Source organism: Ovis aries, chromosome 2, assembly GCF_016772045.2.
Source record: "Ovis aries strain OAR_USU_Benz2616 breed Rambouillet chromosome 2, ARS-UI_Ramb_v3.0, whole genome shotgun sequence".
In the NCBI taxonomy this organism is placed as follows: domain Eukaryota; kingdom Metazoa; phylum Chordata; class Mammalia; order Artiodactyla; family Bovidae; genus Ovis; species Ovis aries.
Genome location: NC_056055.1, coordinates 48,724,164 through 48,744,342, shown reverse-complemented (window position 1 = coordinate 48,744,342; position 20,179 = coordinate 48,724,164). Strand labels below are relative to the sequence as shown.

Below are 20,179 nucleotides of genomic sequence, written 5' to 3'. Positions count from 1 at the left end.
AAACTTCATAAACAGTTAGGATTAGATTAAAGATTCTGGTTAAAGATGTTGGTCTGAGCTCATGTATTTAACTCTGCTGTCACTTTTCCCTGGTGGGCTCCCTGGTGGCTCAGATGGTAAAGAATCTGCCTGCAGTGTGGGATTCCCAGGTTCGATCCCTGGGTTGAAAAGATCCCCTGGTGAAGGAACTGGCAACCCACTCCAGTCTTCTGGCCTGGAGAATCCCATGGACAGAGGAGCCTGGCAGACCATGAGGTCACAAGGAATCAGACATGACTGAGCGACTACATGATGTGATGTGATGATCTGTCACTTTCCCCAAATACCTACTATAATAAAGGGATACAAAACTGAGGAAAAGCTATATTAATGCTAGGAGAACTAATGGAAGAAGTGCCATCTACATGCCTGCAGAGTTGTCATACATGCATGTACCCTGCAGCTTATAGTGCAGACGATAATTGTCTAGTGAAGAATTGACTAACTGTAGGAAAAGAAGTAGGTGAAAGAACTTCTTGCAGAATCCCACCAATACTTTAAGCTGAGAGGCTGGGCGTGAGACTGGGCTACAGGGGCAGACTCTCTCTCTCTCTTTTTTAATATAAATTTATTTATTTTAATTGGAGGCTAGTTACTTTACAATATTGTATTGGTTTTGCCATACATTGACATGAATCTGCCACGGGTGTACATGTGTTCCCCATCCTGAACCCCCCTTCCCTCCCCATCCCATCCTTCTGGATCATCCCAGTGCACCCGCCCCGAGCACCCTGTATCATGCATCACACCTGGACTGGCGATTCGTTTCACATATGATGATATACGTTTCAATGCCATTCTCCCAGGGGCAGACTCTCAATTCTCCTTTAGGAAGCACGGCTTTCATTGCTCAGAGGGACAGACCCCAGTGCTCAGTTTCCACTCAGAGTTGGTTTAGGCATCATAATAGTTAGAGTAGAAAACTGCTGGAGCTCAGAATAAAAGGGCCAGTCCTGCCAGTTACAGAAGACAGGCAATCTTCCACCTAGTTCACCTGATGACAGCAAAGTAAAACCAGATCTTCAACATAAAGAAGGTCCTTGTGGCAAAGCTCTGTCAGACTGTAATTTTTCTGACTTTTATATAGTTACTTGCAATTCTAATATGACGAAGAGAATAATAATTTCGGAATTTCCCATTTTTGTTGTTTGAAATGGTTTGAAATATCAGAATGGAGACTCACAAAATCTTATGAAGAACTCAGTTTATTTCTAATGCTAAAATACACAGATCCCTTATTCCCAGGTCCCTGATAATCAGACAGCAAATGATTTTATCAAATGGAAAGATTCCATGGTTTAAAAGAAGTGAACTGAACTGGATAAATGAGAGTAGATGTCATCCTATGAAACAGACTTACCATATGATAGGGAAGAACTTTCAGAGAGTCCAAGGTCTGTTGTCAGTTGTTCACAGTGAAATGAGAACATTTCACAGTTGTTAAAGATTGCTTTCAGATGAAAAGCTCAATTGATAAATTATTTTAAAAAATGCAGTATTGAAAGTGAACAGCAGACTGGATACTGTAATTTTATAATCAAGTGTGAGACAAGCTTAAGGCAAGACAAGCTTGAGAAACTGTTACAATTCAGAAAAAAGACAGTTGGTGAGCAAATTAAGAGATAGAGGACAGATCTAGGTGATCCAGTGTGCTTACTGTAAAACCAGAAAAAGGCAAAAGGATGGACAGAAAAGAGAATACTATGTAAAATTAATGAAGACTTACTTAACCAAATATATATAATGAAAAATCCATCAATTTTCAAGAATAAAGGAAAACTGTGTACACATTCAGCACAAGTGAACACTGGTTACCTATAAAAGGAAAAAGTTCAAATTATTTTGCTTTAAAAAAAACAAACAAAAATACCAGAAGGCAATGAAATATCATATATTGCTTGTTACCCAAAATTCTTTAGATGAGCCAAGATTTTTCATATGTAAAGGCAACAGCTAACTTTAGATAATCAAGTATTCAGTGTGTATGCACTCATGTACTCCTGAAAGATAGGATTCGTTCTAAGAAATCAGTCCAATAAAGATCTCAATATGATAAAGATGTGATGTGAGGGAAATGGTGGTGGGCTATGAACCAGCAAGTGTCAGAATGAATGCCTAAATAGTCATAATTAATGTGTTTCTGAAGCAATGCAAATTGTTGTTAAATTATAAAAAAATGATCTTGAATTAAAAGGCTCAGTGATTAAAATAAACTGGAAAGTATACATGTGCAAACTCTTAAAAAAACAGGGTATATTTTTGCATGGAAAAAAAATTGATGGAGGTATATAGATACACAGAACACGCAAAGATGAATTTTAGGGGGATTGTGAGGCTGTAGATAAATTTAACTTTTGCTTATCTGTATATATACTTCTTAATTTTTTTCTTGCTATGAGCATATACTGGCCTTGGAATAAGATAAGCCAAACTGCTTTTTTAAGAAAAGACAGTGACTCAAGAAATATTTAATGAGAGTTGTTCCAGATTATTGGTTCTTTCATTAGTAATCTGAGAGTGATGGAAGGCGGGGAGTGGGTGTACAATGTTTGCAGTACCTGGCCTTGTTATTTAGGCTCAAGACTACAGGAAGACTAAGTGGATGTTGACAGAGCTAGTGATCATAAAAGGAGAGCCAGTGGGAGAGGATGAAGTGCTTCACTGGTGATGGGCTTGAGCCCCATGAGCTGCTGTAATGAGGCTGGGCCTAATGGTAGTGACCAACTGCAGGAAATATGGAGGATGAGGAAACTGTGGATGCCGCCTATAGTGTTATTGTGTTGTTTATTCCATTTGAGGCCCTTTTACAGGAAAGCCGTCATCTGGCCTCGGTCCTGTTGAACTGGCAGCTGTCATTGCTGGACCAGTCTGCTTTGTCTGTATCTCACTCATGTTGATGGTCTATATCTGCCATAACCGCACTGTCATTCACCATCGAGTGCCAAATGAAGAGGATCCCTCGTTAGATCGCCCTTTTATTTCAGAGGGTACAACGTTAAAAGATTTAATTTACGACATGACAACATCAGGTTCTGGATCAGGTAATGTATTTCTTTCTTTTTCCTGAAATGTCTTTTTAAACTTAACTGTATTTATTAGTTGGCTAAGCCAGTTGGCTAAGTTTGTAAAAATTCGGGCTAGCATGACTACTACCCCAGGTTTGAACCTTAATATAGGTCTTTAAGCTAGGTTTATATCTGACTGTGGCTAGTTTAGGAAGGACAAATTAGAAGTGACTGACTTGTCAACATTTCATCAGTAAGTCACTTTCACACTTATGGAAATTTCAAAGCATTCTCACCTTCTCATGACTGTGTAAGATAAAAAGGATAAGGACAGTTATTCTTCTGTAGCTGAGGCTGAAGTTCAGAGATGTTCAGATAATCTGCAGCTACCCATTCTCTTCAGGACTGTTTAGCAGCTTTATTTTTATATTTGAAAGCAGGTATGACAGAGAGTGTTATGACAGACATAGTTAAAAAAGCTATTTGCTTTTTTAACATGAAATTGCTGTCTTTGGCTCAGGCCTACTTCTTGTTGTTTTTATTAAAGTAATGAATTTTTTGTCATTTTCTCCCTTAAGAAAATGCCTGACCACCTTTTTATTTAATACAGCTTTATGGATCCATGGCCCTTCTGATATTTGCTTTCCTCAGTTTGTTGATTTATGTGGGATCAGAAATAGATTACCAAATTGCCTGAAGCAAATTAACTTCAAATAAGGGCTAGATTCATGGATACAAAGATTTAAATATATATATGTAATGAAAATTTCACAAATTATATATCAAGTGATTAAAGGAACTTTAAAACAGAAATTATGACTAGGGGAAGCATATGGCTCTGAAGCATAAAATCACACATACACAAAAAGTTCACATAATGAAAAATGCTTTATTTTAGGAGAATGAAGGTATATTTTATGGGATGTATATGTTTATATGTTCATTCATTTAAGTATTAGCAAACTGATTTCATGACCTCAAGTTTTCTTCTATAGAGTTTGACCGTAGATATTCCATGAGTTCTGTCCATGACTACTAGGATGCATACAGGCTTACGAAGGAGCTCACGTCTCTTAAGGCAGCCTTGTGGGGATGCCTGAGACTCCCATGAGGAGGGAGGTAATTAGAAGTTGGATTAGAAGGAGCGGGCTTAGTTCTGAAGATGTGACACTCTGGGCAGAAATGGTGGAGGAGTGGCGAGAGATTATTTTACGCTTCCCTGGGGTTCCCCTTTGATTCTGAGTTAAAGGGTTCTCAGAGAATATCTGGCTCATTCCAGGAGTTATCCTGGAACAAAAAAATATCTTAAGCAAGGACCAAAGTCATGGAAAATTAGAGTGGTTTTAAATCATTTGGAATTAATCCCTTGGACCTGCTCTCTTGTGGCCAAACTTAAACCCAAGGAAATCAAAGCAGCTTATGCCACCTGGCACAGTGTTATGTATCTGGCTTCCTAAAGGATTAAAAGAAATTGCTGTCTGGATGGCAGTTGATTTCTAAATAAGAATATATTTACCTTTTAAGATACAAATATGAAGTAAAGAATTCTACATTTCTAGATCTGTCAGGGACCCAGCTCCATTGTCTGAAAGCTTCTCTCCTTTTTATGCCTCCTTTTACCATGTAAAAGCTTGTCTGCATTGTTTCTCAGCTCTGTGGCTTTGGGCAGTTAGCTGGTGTCTCATGCTGGAGTTATTTCATCTTTAAAATGAAAATCATGAACCCTGCCTTGTGTACATCATTGAATTTGTTGTGAGATTCAAATGAAATGATACGTTTATGTGAAAGCATTTTAAGCACTTGGTAGATTGTAAAGTTATATCCAGATGACAAGTGTTATTCTTACTGAAAAGGTATTTGGGAAAAAAATCTGACATACAATTATGAATTTGCTGCATTTTTACGAAAAAGCTTAGTTTAAGGCCTCTTTCCCTCTGTGCTGAATGGCTTCCAGATTTTTCCAGACAGAAGCTATCTTCTGTTGAATGATAGCAGAAAAGTGCTTTTCCTCCTATTTATTATAAAGCCTGAATGCCACTTCATGAATGGAACTCATGCCTCTGAGTAAGTCAGATGTCTATGAATAATACCTTTTTAGTTCTTTCAGTCATTGAGGAAGAGGTAAAACAACATTTTACGTTATGAATTCAAATGTTTATTACTCAGTACCATATATGAGGAAGGGCCCTATCTCTCTCTTTCAAAGACTGTACTTTTTAACTTAGGAATTGTGGGAGCCAGCAGAGAGCTGGGTTCTGGTACCCGCCTCTAAACTTAAAGCTAACCTTTTCCCTGTTGCATGAATCTGAACGGCAGGTTGTGCATGTGCCTATTTTTAAGCGTATGCCTCTAAGCAGCCATCAGATTGAAAAGTGTGTGTGGACGTGCGCATGGGTGTCTTCAGTTTTTGAGAATGTGAATCTCTTAGCCCAGTGTTTATTGTGTCTTGTTCATGCTTATGATCTCTTTAATGTATGCATATTGTTCTGGTCTTATTTCCATTGTTCACTGCATGTGAAGGTGCTTGGACCATGCATTTTTCCCTATTGTAGCTTCCTCTCAAGCAGTTCTAAAAGGTACAGAAGCAGAAAACATTGAGATCTAACTTAGGCCTGCTAATTTTTGTCTTGAAAACTTTTTTTTTTTTAATGCTCAGATACTCATGTGGGTTGTGGTAACCAAATACAGAAAATATGATAAATCTTGACTTTCCCTGATAGCCCAGTTGGTAAAGAATCTGCCTGCAATGCAGGAGACCCTGGTTCAATCCATGGGTTGGAAAAGATCCCCTGGAGAAGGAAAAGGCTACTCACTCCAGTATTCTGGCCTAGAGAATTTGCAGAGTCGGATACTACCCAGGGACTTTCACGCTTAACTTTGAATTCTAGTTCTCCATCTATCAGTGGTGAAGGGGAAGACAGACTTTTCCTTGTCCTCTTAGCCTTTCTTGACTGTACCATTTACAAGAGTCTTGAACGTGTCGGGCGTTTCCAGACTTCTCATTTGCTATTCCCTTTCTTTTTTATTTCTTGTCGTTCTAACTTCAAGATCAGCCTCCTGAAAGGAACCTTTTTTTCCTGTGTTTTTAATATTTATTTATTAATACATAAGTAAATATAACCCTGGTGGCTCAGACGGTAAAGAATCTGCCTGCAATGCGGGAAACCTGGGTTTGATCCCTAGATCCTGGAGGAGGGCATGGCAACCCACTCCAGTATTCTTGCCTAAATAGTCTCCATGGACAGAGGAGCTACATTCCATGCGGGCTACAGTCCATGCAGTCGCAAAGAGTCAGACACGACTGAGCGACTAAGCACAGCGCATTTAGTTATGGCTGCACTGGGTCTTCACTGCTGCCAGCTGGTTTTCTCTAGTTGCAGCTAGTGGGGCTCCTCTTCATTGCAGTGGCATCTCTTACTGCAAGCACAGGCTCTAGGTGCATGGGTTTCAGTTGTTGTGGCGCATGGGCCTAGCTGCCTAGCAGCATCCGGAATCTTCCTGGACCAGCGGATCAAGCTTGTGTCTCCTGCATTGGCAGGCGGATTCTTAACTGCTGGACCACCAGTCAAGTCCCTGAAATGAACTCTTAGGTATACTTTACACCTTTTTAAGTACGTGGTGTGGCCCTGTTCAGAGGCTTTAGTGTCTGCTGTATGTACTGTCAGGATGTTAGTGTCTGCTGTAAACAACATAATTAGGAATTGGTTAGTCATAATACAAATGAGCTCCTTCATTTAATTTCTACAGGTTTATTTTTAACTAGCAGTCTCCTTGTAAAAACAACTGTTTACAGTTAGACTGCTACTTTGCAGGAAGTGGCGGGGGGGCCGTGGATGGCTAGAGCAAGGGAAAGGAAAGACCTATTTGAGAAGCTTAAAGATGAAAAGAGACAAAGATTTAATGTTTGTATTTATAAGCATTTCACACTAGAAACCAAAGAGAGCAGATAATTTTATTTACCCTGTTGGGTTAATTTGATCTGTAGTAGGCAACTCAATATAGATTACATGTGACACGGATTTATGCATATTAGACTATATAAACAGTGTAGAACATGATGTACACTGATATTTTAATTGTCAGTGCCAGTATAATTTAAGGTGACAGTTCTTAGTCCATGAAATATTAAGTGAATTAGAATAGTAAAAAATACAGTGTTACTTAAATTTTATAAGTAGTTAAATACTTTTATATAAATGAAGTGTGGTAAAATATTGAAAACTCTGTATGTTATAATCAAGCAAGTTCATTTGGTGAGAAAACTGCCAAGATCTCATCACCAGGGTAAGTTACTTGGCATCATTCTTTAAGATATTAATGTAATGGAAGCCAGTTCCTAGCACATAAATTAGTAAATTGCTTGTCTGAGATGGTTTTTGTGGTCATTTTTAAAGTTAGACCAGAAGTCACTTCTCTTGTTTCTGGTGTTTACATATTTTTTCCCTCCCATTCTTAAAACTTACCAGACTCATCTTTCTGAAATAAGATTTTTAAATCATTTCTTCCCATTCATGGCCCCTTTTCTGCAATGTTTACCGGTTCCTCTTTCCCCTACAGCTCTTCACTGGTCACCTTGAGCTTGGCACTCAGTACTCCTCACATTCGGACGCAGCTTCCCTCCTGTTCTACTGTTTTACTACGCACGGCCCCGTTCTGCTTATCTAAGCTGGCTCCCTAAACATGTATCATCCATTTCCTTCCTTCTACTTTTGCTTGTATATTCCTCTGACCTAAACACCTTACCTTCTCTTCTTCTTTAGTCCTATCCCTTCTGTAAACCCAGTCTAAATTCAGCTTATCTTTTAAAGCCTACCTTGACTCTTAGGCAGGAGTTTCTGGATCCTTTTATTAGTTTCCTTTTTATCATGAATTACTGATTTCGCAAATTTACTCTGTATTTCCTCAGGGAGATTTTAAGTTTCTGGGTCATTCTTTAACACCTATCCTGGTTTAGAAACATACTAATATTTTGTATTGAATACTGTTTATTTTTATCCTTAGGTTTACCATTGCTTGTTCAGAGAACAATTGCGAGAACTATTGTGTTACAAGAAAGTATTGGCAAAGGTCGTTTTGGAGAAGTTTGGCGAGGAAAATGGAGAGGAGAAGAAGTTGCTGTTAAAATATTCTCCTCTAGAGAAGAACGTTCATGGTTCCGTGAAGCAGAGATTTATCAGACTGTCATGTTACGTCACGAAAACATCTTAGGATTTATAGCAGCGGACAACAAAGGTCAGTGACATTTGCTTCTCCTGAGTGTAACAAAATATATTTTAATTCCTTCAACAAATAAGACTATTAAACACTCATATGTGATGAGAAATGGATATTTGTCATATTGATTAGACCTATTAAGTAAAACAATACATTAGAAGCCTTTAGATACATGAACTTCTAAAAGATTTTCTTGATTCTTGACATGTTCCTAAACCTCTAATTACTTCATAAAGTAGAAAGAGCTATTTAAAAAAACAAAAAATGAAACTATATGCTTTTGTTAATTTGGTTCTGGGAAGTTAGATATTGAATATAGTCATAAGCTTAGTTGCCCAGAGTTCTGAGATAGACTAGAGCTCAGATATGTTTCCTTTTAATCTCCTCCTGACCATTAGGGCATTCTAGTATTTCCTAATGAGCTTATTTATAGGGAGAATAAAAATAACTTCTCAAGTGTATTCTGTGTTTAAATTTCTAGGGCTAAATAGATTAGTCTTTTAAGTAAACTCACTTAGAGAAATGGTTTCTCTAAAACCACCTAGATCTTGGTAACCATGTGGATGAACCCTTTCTTGCCTGTGGTACACAGGTGATTGAGGCCAGGGGTCAGAAGCAAGTGAGGAAGCCATGTGCATAGACAGTCAGGATGAGCGGTGACTGAAAAGTCACTTCAGACTGTACTTACTTTTTGGCTTCAGTTGTTATAGCAGTGCCCACAATCCCACCTTTATAGCTTTTGTCAGAGACTTGTATTAAACTCAACTCTCATCATACTTGCTTTGAATCAGATTTATTCCCCAGCATTGCTATTTGTTTTTTTGGAAAAATGCTTTCATTCTTTTTTAAAGGCCATAACCACAGTCATATTTTTACTCTTTTCCCTTCCCATTTTCTTCAACAATATTTATTTCGTCAGAATGTTAATAGTGTTTAACCTTAGTTGATGTTCATGGGTGATTTTGATTTTTCTTGTGGTTTCTCTGTATTTTCAAATTTATTTACAATGAACATTACTTGCTTTTTTAAACTTTTATTTATAGAAAATTTCCAGTATACACAGAAGTCAAGAATAGGATAGTGGATTCCCATTACCCAGCTTCAAAAATTACCAGCTCATTGCAAATCATACTTGAGTTCTGATTCCATCTACTCTGCTCCTTTGAATTATTTGAAGCTAATCCCAGCAATACACCTTTTCACTATTAATATTTCAGTTTGCATCTTTAGATTATAGGGAATCTTTTTTATGAAACATAACCATACTACCATTATCAATTTAAAGGATGCCATCAAATATCTAGTCCGTTTCATATTTCTGCAATTGTCTACTTATTGGTTATTCACTTTAGGATCCACTGCATTTGGTTGATATTTATCTTAAATCCTTTAAAAACACTAGGGTTTTAAAAAACACTAACAGTAGGGTGCCCCCCTGCCCTTTTTTTCCTTCTTGCAGTTTATTTGTTAAAGAAACTGGATTGTTTCTCATATAGAGCTTATCATATTCTAGATTTGCTAAATTGAATTCGTACAGTATCTCTGAACTTGCTCCTTGTATAATCTGAAAACTGGTAGTTAAAATTAGAAACTGAATCTGATTATTTTATTGGTTTTCTGACTGAAAATATTATATACTTTTTACATATTGTATTCTTTCTATTGCACCTCATCAGGAGGCATATATAATGTGATTATCTACTTTTTGTGACCTAGGGGTGATGATGGATGTAAGCAGCTGTTACCAATAGATACTACCAAATTGGTAGTATTTAAAAATAAAACAAATAAAACTAGTACTTATAGTCTTACCAAGTCCTTAGTTTTCATTTTCTTCTTTCTTAGACACGATTTTTCTTCTTCCCCAATGCTTTAAAACAGTCTTTATTATTAATATATTCTGTGACTATGGAGGTTTTTAAAGTTTTTTTATTGAGGGATAATTGCTTTACAGAATTTTGTTTTCTGTCAAACCTCAACGTGAATCAGTCACAGGTATACATATACCCCCTCCCTTTTGAACCTCCCTCCCCATCCCACCCTTCTAGATTGATACAGAGCCGTTTGCGTTTCCTGAGCCATACAGCAAATTCCCACTGGCTATCTATTTTACATATGGTAATAAAAGTTTTCATGTTACTCTTTCCATACATCTCACCCTCTCCTTCCCTCTCCCCACGTCCATAAGTCTATTCTGTTTCTCAACTGTTGCCCTATAAATAAATTCTTCAGTACCATTTTCTAGATTCTGTATATATGCATTAGAATATGATCTTTTCTCTGACTCACTTCACTCTGTATAATAGGTTTTAGGTTTATCCACCTCATCAGAACGGACTCAAATGCATTCCTTTTTATGGCTGAGTAATATTCCATCGTGTATATGTGCCACAGCTTCTTTACCCATTCATCTGCTGATGGACGTCTAGGTTGCTTCCATGTTCTAGCTATTGTAAATAGTGCTGCAGTGAACAATGGGATTCATGTGTCTTTCAGTTTTGGTTTCCTCAGCATATATGCCTAGGAGTGGGATTGCTGGGTCGTATGGTGGTTTTATTCTTAGTTTTTTAAGGAATCCCCATACCGTCTTCCATAGTGCCTGTATCAATTTACATTCCCACCAACAGTGCAAGAGCGTTCCCTTTCTCCACACCCTCTCCAGCATTTACTGTTTGTAGACTTTTTGATGATGGCCATTCTGACTGGTGTGAGGTGATACCTCATTGTAGTTTTGATTTGCATTTCTCTAATAATGAGTGATGTTGAGCATCTTTTCACGTTTGTTAGCCATCTGTATGTCTTCTTTGGAGAAATGTCTGTTTAGGTCTTTTTCCCACTTTCTGATTGATTAGGTGAGTTTATTTCTTAATAGGTGCTTTTGTTTTCTGAAACCCTTCTTAACTCATATGAAGGCTCTAATTCTACAAACAGTAATTTCTCCCTCAAAGAAGTCACCCACATTTTTGGTTTCAAATTCAGTGGTGGCAGTGACTTTAAAAACTGCAGTTTGAGGCTCTTAGCAGGCCCAGCGCGTCTTTCGCTCGAGCAGCAGCCAAGCTGGTGCTGTCACCTAGTGGTCACTGTGGGAACTGGTGACCCTGCCGGCTCGTCCTACTCTCTCTTCTCTGTCAGGGTCAGTGGACTCTGCCTGGAATCTAGATCTGCCCCTCCCCCACCACCTTCCCCTCCAGCCCGCTATTCCCTTTTCCTTTGTTTTCCTCCTAATTCAGTTAATTCCAACTCAGACAACCCTTTATGTGGGCATAGCCTCTAGTATATCCTTCCACCTCTCTTGTCAATTACCTTAGAAAATCTCCCAGTCTTCCATCTTCCTGTGTTCCGAATTTATTTCTTGTTATTTGTGAACCTTCCAGAATTCAGCTATGGTTAATCATGCAGATGTACTTAGTGATATACCTGTATCAAGGAAAAGGAAAGGCACAAGTCTGAACAGAATCAGTTTATAAAGTTTATGAATGAATTTATAAAGAACTAGTATCATGAATATCTAAATCCTTTCAAAAATACTCAGCAACCTCCTCCAGAATCTTCTGAAAACATTTCATTCTTTAATTTCTTCTAATCAGAGTTGCTTTCTTTCAAGTAACAACTTTCAAAATAAAATGTTTTATGTCACTTTGAGTTTCTTTCATTTTACAACAGGGAAGGAAATAGCACATTTTAGTTCTTGTGTGCCATGCTAAATGCTTTTTAAAAACTTGTTATCTTATTTTTAAAATCTTCTTTGTGGTCTTGAAAAGTTAAGGTATTCTTGTAGTGTAAAAGAAGAAACAAAGGCTCACTGGTTAAGAAGTTTCTTAACCAGTCTAAGGTCACGTAGTTAGTAACAGCCAGGCCCTGGATTCCAACCTGGGTCAGAATGACTCCAAGTAAAGCATCTTTTACTGAAATGCCCTGCCTCCTAGTATTGTTGCAATACTGCTTTGCTATCATGATTTTGTGAAATATATGGTTCTCCAGCTGGGACTTTTGTGGACCAGCCTAGCCTAGAAGCCCAGCCAGAACCTTTACCATGGTTCCTGAGGGAAAATACATTTTCATTTCACATATTGGTTTACAGTTAATAGAACTTTTGAAAAAAGGCACATTCTTAGCTAGTGAGGTTTAAAACTACCTTGTGTCAAATTAAATTCAGTCCCAGCCTTTTCCCCTCCTGACATTTTTAGTTCCTATCTTAGCTTCCCCATGTATCAGTGATACTACTGTTTATATATTTTTCTAAGCTGTAAACCTTGGAATTGTAATAATCTTACTTGGCTTCCTGTTGAACTATATACACAGTTTGTCATTAAAGCTTGCATTTCTCATTTAAGGTCACGCTTGGTTTGTCCCATAATATTCCATTCCCACTGTGGCTATGCTAGGTTCCAGGTATTTCTCTTCTTCCTCCTCCCTTGTTTCTCTCCCAGCTTCCAGGAACAATCACTGAGCACCTCACCTGGACCAGGCATTGTTCTGTGTATTAAACAGTCCCATCCCTGCTACTGTTTGTGTGGACGCGAGATCACCGTCTTTACACTGTGATTCTTTGTCTCTTGAATGGACTAGTTGTCTTTGTCTCAATTTCAAGGATAGGGGACTTAATTAAAGGATATAAACATAAACGTATAAGAAAACTGAAAATAAATGAAAATATATGAACAAGAAAAACAAGCAAATATGAAAGAAATCTATACAAATGTACGGTACCAACGTGTTGCAGTTGTGTGATTCAGGACTGAGTAAAAAGTGATAATGTTTGAACAGATAAATCATAAATGTTCTATAGCCTATCTGAAATATTGTTTTTCTACTTGGCAGACAATGGCACATGGACTCAGCTCTGGTTGGTGTCAGATTATCATGAGCACGGATCCCTTTTTGATTATTTGAACAGATACACAGTTACTGTGGAAGGAATGATAAAACTTGCTCTGTCCACAGCAAGTGGACTTGCCCATCTTCACATGGAGATAGTTGGTACCCAAGGTAACTCAAAGCAGTCCTGTTATTTAAGCTGTAAATTCCTGTGGGTCTAATGTCTATTCAGAAAATTTTTGCAAGAAGTCAGCCAAAGTGGAAATGTTTAAAATGAGTTTTTATATGAGAATATTTTAACTTTCTGTTGAAAAATCTAACATAGAGTTAGGAATCTAGGAATTTGATTAGAGATTCTCTAGTTGTTATAACAATACTGATATTTTGGTAAGTTCTTAAAAGTAGTGTTTAGTCTTGTGATTTTGAGGATCTTGATTTCGGCATTTATGTATAGTACCAAATGAAATGTGAAGATGCTCTGTAAACATCCAGCATGCTACATAAATGTTATCTGACCATCTGATAATTGTGTTTGATCCTAGGATAAGGAGATTGCACGAGTTAGTATTGTGCTATATAAGATATCAGATGCCAGTGTAGTCTCTGCTCTAATGATTATCCACTTGCTAACCCCATTACCAGCTTTACTATATACGTCACACATGCTGTTTTGGTAGTTCAGTCAGCCCCATCTTTGCAAAATCAGTTGTTGATTATAATAGCTTTATTGAGTTATAATTCATACTATGTCACATACAATAAACTGGAAAATTCGGAAAAAGATGGGAATACCAGACCACCTTACCTATCTCCCTAGAAACCTGTATGCAGATCAAGAAGCAACAGTTAGAACTGGACATGAAACAAAATAGACTTCAAAAACAACAGGTTCAAAATTGGGAAAGGAGTACAGCAAGGCTGTATATTGTCACCCTGCTTATTTATATGCAGAATACATCATGTGAGATACCAGGCTGGGTGAATCTCAGCTGGAATCAAGACTGCTAGAAGAAATATCAACAACCTCAGAATGATGGTAATGACAGAAAGTGAAGAGTAACTGAAGAGCCTCTTGATGAAGGTGAAAGACGAGGGTGAAAAAGCTGGTTTAAAAGTCAACATTCAAAAACAGAAGATCATGGCATCCAGTTACATCACTTTATGACAAATAGAAAGGGAAAAAGTGAAAGCAGTGACAGATTTTCTTTTCTTGGGCTCCAAAATCACTGTGGACGGTGACTGCAGCCATGAAATTAAGACACTTGCTCCTTAGAAGGAAAGCTATGACAGACCTAGATAGCATATTAAAAAGCAGAGACGTCACTCTGCGAGAGAGGTCTGTGTAGTCAAAGCTGTGTTTTCCAGTAGTCATGTATGAATATGAGAGCTGGACCATAAAGAAGGCTGAGCGCCAAAGAATTGATGGTTTCAATCTGTGGCGCTGGAGAAGACTCTTGAGAATTCCTAGGACTGCAAGGAGATCAAACCAGTCAGTCCTAAAAGAAAACCCAGAATATTCATTGGAAGGACTGATGCTGAAGCTCCAATACTTTGGCCACCTGGCACAGAGAGCCAACTCATTGCGAAAGACCCTGGTGCTGGGAAAAATAGAAGGCAAAAGGGAAAGGGGGTGGCAGGGGATGAGATGGTTAGACAGCATCACCAACTCAATGGACATGAGTTTGAGCAAACTCCAGGAGACAGTGAAGGATAGGGGAGCCTGGCCTGCTCCAGTCCATAGGGTCGTAAAGAGTCAGATATGACTTGGTGACTGAACAACAACAAATTGAGTTGTAATTCACATACTATACAATTTACCCATTTGGTGTACAAATCAGTGGTTTTTAGTATAATCAGTTTTGTATAGCTATCACCACATTTTAAGAACATTTAAGAACATTTTCATCACCTCAAAAGAACCTTGTAGTTCTCAGCAGTCACTCTCCATTTCGCTCTAGGCAACCTCTGATTTATTTTCCATATATTGTTCAGTCACTAAGTTGTATCTGACTCTTTATGACCATCTATAGATTTGCTTATTCTGGACATAGCATATGGAATCATACAATATATATCTTTTATGACTAGCTGCTTTCTCTTAGTATAGGTTCAAGGTTTAATAATGCAGCATTATCAGAAATTCATTCCCTTTTATGTCCAAGCAATATTTCATTATATGGATTTAGCACATTTTGGGTATCCATTCATCAGTGATGGACATTTGTTTCCACTTTGGGTTATTATGAATAATGCTGCTATGAACATTGATGTACAAGTTTTAATGTGGATACATTTCCATTATCTTGGGTATATGCCTAGAGATGAAGTTACTGGATCAGACAGTAACTAATGATTTGTGAAACTTGCCAGACTTTTTTTTCCTAAGAGCCTGTACTATTTTATTGTACATTCCCACCAGCAGCCTCTGAGGGTTCCAAGTTTTACACACTATAATTATTTTATAATAGCACTTTTTCTAGTAGTTAGTATTAAAGGCTGCAGTCCATGGGGTCGCTAAGAGTCTTCCCTTTTGCTTTTTACTTCCATGCATTGGAGAACGAAATGGCAACCCACTCCAGTGTTCTTGCCTGGAGAATCCCAGGGACGGCATAGCCTGGTGGGCTGCCGTCTATCGGGTTGCACAGAGTCGGACACGACTGAAGCGACTTAGCAGCAGCAGCGGTATTAAAGGCATTATACATTTAATGAATATATTCCAGTTGATAGGCAAAAGAGGTGATCTAGATTTTTGGTTCTTGGATTGGAATATGAGTACCTAGGAGTCCTATAAAAAAAGATTCATAGGGTATCAACAAACTAGTATCTTTAACCTCCTGGTTTTTGAGTGTTAGATTTATATTTTTTTAACATCATCTGTTTTCTTTGAAATGTAATTTCATCAACTTTTTGTGCACTGATTCATGTAAGTTGGTTTAGTAAGGGCCCAGGTATTGCAGTGATGGGGATAAAATGCTTTTGACACTGGGATGGGAGGACCTAGGTGAGATTTGTGATTGGTATTACCCTTTAAGCAACCATGTTTAACTTTCTTTTTCTTTAGGAAAACCAGCCATAGCTCATAGGGATTTGAAATCAAAGAATATCTTGGTAAAGAAGAATGGAACTTGCTGTATTGCAGACTTAGGACTGGCAGTAAGGCATGATTCGGCCACAGATACAATTGACATTGCTCCAAACCACAGAGTGGGAACAAAAAGGTATACTTCTCAGAGAGTGAACACAGTTATTTTTATGTTCTGAAGTTGACTTCTTTTCCTTCTCATTTCTAGATACGTAACTTTTATGAAACTCAACCTTGTTCTTTATTAGATTGCTCACAGGTAGAAGATCTCATGGTCTTGCCTGCTCTGAAATCATGGTTGCTGCTAAGTCGCTTCATTCGTGTCCGACTCTGTGCGACCCCACAGACGGCAGCCCACCAGGCTCCCCCGTCCCTGGGATTCCCCAGGCAAAAACACTGGAATGGGTTGCCATTTCCTTCTCCAATGCATGAAAGTGAAAAGGGAAAGTGAAGTTGCTCAGTCATGTCCGACTCTTCATGACCCCATGGACTGCAGCCTACCAGGCTCCTCAGCCCATGGGATTTTCCAGGCAAGAGTACTGGAGTGGGTTTTAGCTAACTTACAAAGGTTACTGCTGATCAAAGGTAGCCTTTCCAGAAAACTACCATTAGTTATGTTATCATAAGAGTAGTTAATATTAATGGGGTACCTACTGTGTACCAGTCATTTTAATGTGTCTCATGTATATTACATCATTTAATGTTCTCTTCAAATGTTGTGCTGTAGTTAGCCCAACTGTTCTTATATTTTTATTTCCTGAAAACATAGCTTTCTCTCTTCAAACTTTCACATGTGCTATATCCTAGAGCAGCAGTCCCCACCCTTTTTGGCACCCGGGACTCATTGTTTTGAAGATAATTTTTCCAAGGACTAGAGGTGGGGAAGATGGTTTCAGGGTGATTCAAGCACATTACATTCATTGTGCACTTTATTTTTAATCTAACGCTGCCACTGATCTGACAGGAGGTACAACAGCTTGTGGGCCTGACCTCTCTCCTAGAGCATAATTCCCCCTCCAGTTTCCTTAACGTGTTACTCAGTCTTCCTTTCTCAGAGAAGTCTTTTTCTGGACTGTTAGGCGTCCTTGTCAGACACCCTCATTGCATGCTAAATCTGGACCACTTAGCACATTATAACTGTTCACTTATCTGTATATTCCACTGGATCGTAAGCTGCTTGAGAGAAGCCTTGTATTCCCAGCATCTGTCACAGTGCCTAGAACATAGTAGGTCCTCAATAAGTATTTGTTGAATCTATGAGTACTCCCCTGGTAGCTCAGTCAGTAAACAATCTGCCTACTATGTAGGAGGCCCAGGTTCTGTTCTTGGGTCAGGAAGATCCTCTGGAGAAGGGAATGGCAACCCACTCCAGAATTCTTGCCTGGAAAATCCCACGGACAGAGGAGCCTGGTGGGCTACAGTCCATGGGGTCACAAAGAGTCGGACACAACTGTGTGACTAACACACACACGAGTACTCAAAGAACCTAAGTAGGTAAGTATCACTACCCTCAATTCACAGATGAGGAAACCACCCTGTGAAGGTTCATGTGGCCAGCCAGCCTCATGGATGGTAAGCTGAAGAGCTGAGACTTGAACCTGGGCCTTTCTGACCCAAAAGGCTTTGCTTTGTGTATAACGGCATTTTGCCGCCACCTACCTTCAAACTGCTACACTGGACTTGAATAGAGCTGAGCTTTATTCAATCTCAGCTGTGTTTATGGTTTCAGTGGGGACTCTCAAATCTCTTGACTCAGGGTTCCAAGCAGTGGCTGCTGCAGGTCTTTGTGAGTCCTAATCTGTAACCTTAGTAGGATTTTTGAAACCTCAGAACTGTGCAATATGGTATCATTAAGGACTGGCATTCATTTTTATCTATTATTTTGTTCCCTGGAGTATGTTCTTGCCTTTCCTTTTATCCTGTTTTAGTGAGAAGACTTCTAGACTGAAATACATAGTCCCTGCATAGTACACAGCAAAGTAGGTGGTGTATAGTAGGACGCCTAGAATGTGGGTCATTAGAAACAAAGATCATAAGGCAAATAGCATAAAATTGCAATTTCAGCTTTTCATGGGGTTTGGAGTAAACCAGTGGAGATACTTTCCTTGAGTCTAATATGATCTCAGTTATGTGTGGAGGCTCAGGCTTCAGAAATCAGACCTGGGGGAGACAGGGGTGGGATGTATAGAAACAGTCAGAAGGGGTTAGAGTCTGATGTGACTGCATCTGAGGGTGTACACAGAGAAAGCCTGGGCTGCCTTAGAGGCCAGGCGCCATCGTGTGGGCTGTGTGTGAGGGGCGTTTTCCCCTGCATTAGCTTTCAGGTGGCAGGATACCACCTCCAGGAACAATCATGAGCTGCCACCACTGCCAAGAACATGAGGACCAGGTATCTGCATACCCTCTATCAAAGGGGTAATGACCAGAACATGCTGAGAGGAGAGGCGACAGGCATCCATACTAAAACAGCCCTCGCACCAAAAATGCTAAACCCACACAAGGTACACAGGGGGGCTCCCACCTATAAATAGTCCTCAGAGACCATCGTAAATAATTGTTTCTCCTAAATTCACAAGATGATGCCGTGAAAGTGCTGCACTCAATATGCCAGCAAATTTGGAAAACTCAGCAGTGGCCACAGGACTGGAAAAGGCCAGTTTTCATTCCAATCCCAAAGAAAGGCAATGCCAAAGAATGTTCAAACTACCGCACAATTGCACTCATCTCACATGCTAGCAAAATAATGCTCAAAATTCTCCAAGCCAGGCTTCAACAGTACATGAACGGTGAACTTCCAGATGTTCAAGCTGGATTTAGAAAAGGCAGAGGAACCAGAGATCAAATTGCCAACATCTGTTGGATCATTGAAAAAGCAAGAGAGTTCCAAAAAAACATCTACTTCTGCTTTATTGACTACGCCAAAGCCTTTGGCTCTGTGGATCATAACAAACTGTGGAAAATCTTCAAGAGATGGTAATACCAGGCCACCTGACCTGCCTCTTGAGAAATCTGTATGCAGGTCAAGAAACAACAGTTAGAACTGGACTGGAACAACAGACTGGTTCCAAATCAGGAAAGAAGTACGACAAGACTGTATATTGTCACCCTGCTTTTATGCAGAGTACATCATGCGAAATGCCAGGCTGGATGAAGCACAAGCTGGAATCAAGATTGCTGGGAGAAATATCAATAACCTGAGATATGCAGATGACACCACCCTTATGGCAGAAAGTGAAGAAGAACTATAAGAGCCTCTTGATGAAAGTGCAAGAGGACAGTGAAAGAGCTGGCTAAAACTCAACATTCAGAAAACGAAGATCATGGCATCTGGCCCCATCACTTCATGGCAAATAGATGGGGAAACAGTGAGAGACTTTTTCTTGGGCTCCAAAATCACTGCAGATGGTGACTGCAGCCATGAAATTAGATGTTTGCTCCCTGGAAGGAAAGCTATGACCAACCTAGACGGCATATTAAAAAGCAGAGACATCACATTGTCAACAAAGGTCCGTCTAGTCAAGGCTATGGTTTTTCCAGTAATCACATATGGATGTGAGTGTTGGACTATAAAGAAAGCCGAGTGCTGAAGAATTGATGCTTTTGAACTGTGGTGTTGGAGAAGACTCTTGAGAGTCCCTTGGACTGCAAGGAGGTCCAACCTGTCCATCCTAAAGGAAATCAGTCCTGAATATTCATTGGAAGGACTGATGTTGAAGCTGAAACTCTAATACTTGGGCCACCTGATGGGAAGAACTGACTCGCTGGGAAAGATTGAAGGTGGGAGGAGAGGGGGCAACAGAAGATGAGATGGTTGGATGGCATCACCCACTCAATGGACATGAGTTTGATTAAGCTCAAGGAGTTGGTGATGGACAGGGAAGCCTGGCATGCTGCAGTCCATGGGGTTGCAAAGAGTCAGACATGATGAGCAGCTTAACTGAAACTCACAGAAGAGAAATATAAGTAAAATGAAGAAGAAGAGGAACCACTCCCAGTTGAAAGACCAAGAGAATTCCCTTGA

At 39.2% G+C, this 20,179-nt stretch overlaps 1 protein-coding gene across 2 annotated transcripts in view; it reads left to right on the top strand.

Moving 5' to 3' along the window:
* TGFBR1 (transforming growth factor beta receptor 1) overlaps positions 1–20,179 on the top strand; it is a 69,929-nt gene that overhangs the window by 32,930 nt on the left and 16,820 nt on the right. Inside the window, exons 3-6 of one of the 2 annotated variants that reach the window (XM_004004226.5) lie at positions 2,850–3,080; positions 8,046–8,276; positions 13,080–13,247; positions 16,138–16,294. In XM_004004226.5, coding sequence (XP_004004275.1) covers positions 2,850–3,080; positions 8,046–8,276; positions 13,080–13,247; positions 16,138–16,294 — 787 coding nt within the window. Of the gene's footprint in view, positions 1–2,837; positions 3,081–8,045; positions 8,277–13,079; positions 13,248–16,137; positions 16,295–20,179 lie in introns of both variants that reach the window. The other variant, XM_012120354.4, reaches the window with a different exon arrangement.